At 32.0% G+C, this 2,668-nt stretch overlaps 1 protein-coding gene across 1 annotated transcript; it reads right to left on the reverse strand.

Annotated features, from left to right (window-relative positions):
- Positions 1-229: 229 nt before the first annotated feature.
- Positions 230-1,806, reverse strand: LOC106758656 (protein LURP-one-related 10). Its single transcript, XM_014641601.2, has 3 exons — positions 1,411-1,806; positions 760-987; positions 230-629 (listed from the first exon to the last, which is right to left on the reverse strand). The coding sequence occupies exons 1-3, from the start codon at positions 1,684-1,686 to the stop codon at positions 471-473; spliced, it is 663 nt and encodes a 220-aa protein (XP_014497087.1). The 5' UTR covers positions 1,687-1,806; the 3' UTR covers positions 230-470.
- Positions 1,807-2,668: the final 862 nt, after the last annotated feature.

Consider the following 2,668-nt stretch of genomic DNA (forward strand, 5'->3'; position numbering starts at 1 on the left):
TGCGCGTGAAATGTTTAAAAGCATGTTTGAACACAAAACCAAAAGGGGAGGGGTGAATTGATTTTCCTTTTCCCTTTAAAAAATTTCTTTAACAAAATATCGTAAAGAGAAGAAAGTATAGAGAAAATCACACAAATAATTTTTATACCGATTTGAATAAAAAAATTCTACATGTAGTTGTTAATCTTTCTAAAAGAACCTTTCTACTTAAATAAGTAACAATTTATAATATAGAAATAATGATTCAGATTAGAAACCACTTTTCTTAACAGATAAGAGATGAAAGACAACTCCTTTTTACGCACAAGAAGATGAACAACTTAACTATACTTTGTATCCAAACTCCACCACATAGGCACATTTAGAAAGAACACTTCCTCCTACAAGCACTAAGTTCACAAACTCCCTTTCTACAAACACATACAGTTTTCCTTAAACACACAATTCTAGTACTCTTGAGTGAAAAGTTACTATGAAGCAGCACTTGCTGCTTCTCTTGCATCATCGTTAATCTCGTCAAGAATCACTATTAACGCCACTATGAAAGCATAATCAATGTTGGGATAAACCGTCACCATGAAATGGTCTTTTCCAATCAAAATACTCTGAACTGTGTGCTTTTTATGCATCTGTAATATCATACCAACAAAATATTTTCAGTTACCAATACTTATGATTAAATAGTATTGAAATAAATTAATTTATGTGCAACTAATTATTAAAAGAATATGGATTTGGATACTTAACGAGAAGTTTTACCTGGGCAACGATGTTGTTAGATTCACCAGCATAAACAACGCAAGATCGTTCAAACCAGCTACCTTTGACCTTAAAGTCACAAATATCTTCTCTTGTGTTATTCGCCAAAAACACATCCAATTTCGTCTTAAACTGAATAAGAGACGATCGCTTCAGAGAAAATATTAAATCTTTGTCGTCTGTGCTTTCCCCTCTGAAAGCTTGCCACCGATCATGTGCTGTCATAATCTGCATCAACAACACCATTTTTCACCAATTTTTGGATAAACCCAATCAAACAACATTAAATATATTTTTGTAACTTTATTTTACCATTCTATACATTCAAAATTATCGTAACAATTTCACCTTACTAGCATAACACGTATTTATTCTAATTTTTTAATCATATTTAATATTTAGAAATTCGCTTTATATAATATATTAAATGAGATGTACTGTGTTTCCTTTTAAAAACTATTTTCTAAAATATAATAAAGGCTAGATCGAATAAGACCGTGTGTGATTATCTAAAGGAGGGAACTAATCTCAGAGTGTTTAGTTAATTCAAGCATGCGTGATTAACTTTCACTAAGTATAAACTTTAACCTAATAATTGAAACGAATATGTCAAGTGGTGGGAAACACGAGGATAGAGGAAGAATGAAAAACCTTGCGGCGGAGGGTGACGAGGGGGTGGCCGGCGGCGTCGAGGAGGACGCGGCGGTCACGGAGGGTCATGAGAGAGCCCTTGACTTTGAAGACCACGTTGCCGTTGACGTCGGTGACCACGAAGTTGCCGTCGGCGATGGTCATCACCTTCTTCACCACCGCCAGATCCACGGGGTACGGAGCGCAGAACTGGGGCCCGATCACGGTGGTCGGCACCGCCGGCATCGGAACGGAGGTGGTGGGCTGAGGTGGATAATGAGGGTTTGGGTATGCCATGTAGAAGGATCACACTCAAACAAACAAGTAATAACAAATTATGTAATTATTGTCTTCAAATCGAAAGTGTTGTCTTTCTAATCTTGAATAAATGTGAGGTTCTTATATAGAAGACACATCATTCATGATGAGGATCTAGCTAACATTGGATATGATTGCATTTTCTTTTCTTAGTTAAATAGATCATTTACAATAATTTTTCATTATTGAAAGGTGTCACATCACATGTACTTTTTATAATTAAATACACAGAAAACTAACACCTAAAATTGTTTGTTTTCCTCGTCAAAATAACTAGTCTTTTTCTTTTATCAAGAAATAAAAGTTATCTTTTCTTCATTGAATTTGGTTGTAGATTCTTTTTCAATGTCGACTGTCGGAATTTTTTTTACTGCAGTTTGTTATATCTAATTGGAAGTTTGTCTTGATTTTGAATCAATGATATTATGTGTCTTTACGGTAATTGTTAATTTGTCATGTTTTAAAATTATATTTCATAATAATTATATCTTAAACATCATTTCATTATCAATATTATACAATTTGTAATCAATTTTTCAAATATCATCACTAAATTTTATATTATTTAAAATGATGTGAAATAGCTACCGTATGGATATAATATTTCTTAATATTTATTACAAAAAAAAATTAATATAACTTTCAAAAAGGTTGCTTAAGTCTTACAAAAATCTAAGAGGGTACAGGTCCCACAGCACAGAAAACGAATAATCTAACCCACATGAGAAAAACCAACTTAAAATAGAAATATTGTTAAAGTTTTATAAAGAGTATTTTTATCACATGTTTAATTAATATGTGAAAATAAAAATAAAAGCAGGAGATTTTGGTTTGAAAGAAAGAAAAAATACACAAGAAACTTGATAAATAAAAATTAAAAGGTTTTTTTAACTTAAATAACGGATTGGAAGTTTAGGGTTCGGACTAGTTAAAAAAAATATTCTATTTGTTTTCTTAATTA

The sequence above is a fragment of the Vigna radiata genome, chromosome 4, assembly GCF_000741045.1.
Source record: "Vigna radiata var. radiata cultivar VC1973A chromosome 4, Vradiata_ver6, whole genome shotgun sequence".
Taxonomy (NCBI): domain Eukaryota; kingdom Viridiplantae; phylum Streptophyta; class Magnoliopsida; order Fabales; family Fabaceae; genus Vigna; species Vigna radiata.

What these genes read in the sequence shown, in the direction of transcription:
- LOC106758656 (XM_014641601.2), bottom strand. Translation starts at nt 1,686, where the DNA reads ATGGCATACCCAAACCCTCATTATCCACCTCAGCCCACCACCTCCGTT. An exon ending in TCGTCACCCTCCGCCGCAAG is followed by an intron (nt 988 to 1,410) that starts GTTTTTCATTCT and finishes TTGTTGATGCAG; the next exon opens with ATTATGACAGCACATGATCG. An exon ending in CTAACAACATCGTTGCCCAG is followed by an intron (nt 630 to 759) that starts GTAAAACTTCTC and finishes ATGATATTACAG; the next exon opens with ATGCATAAAAAGCACACAGT.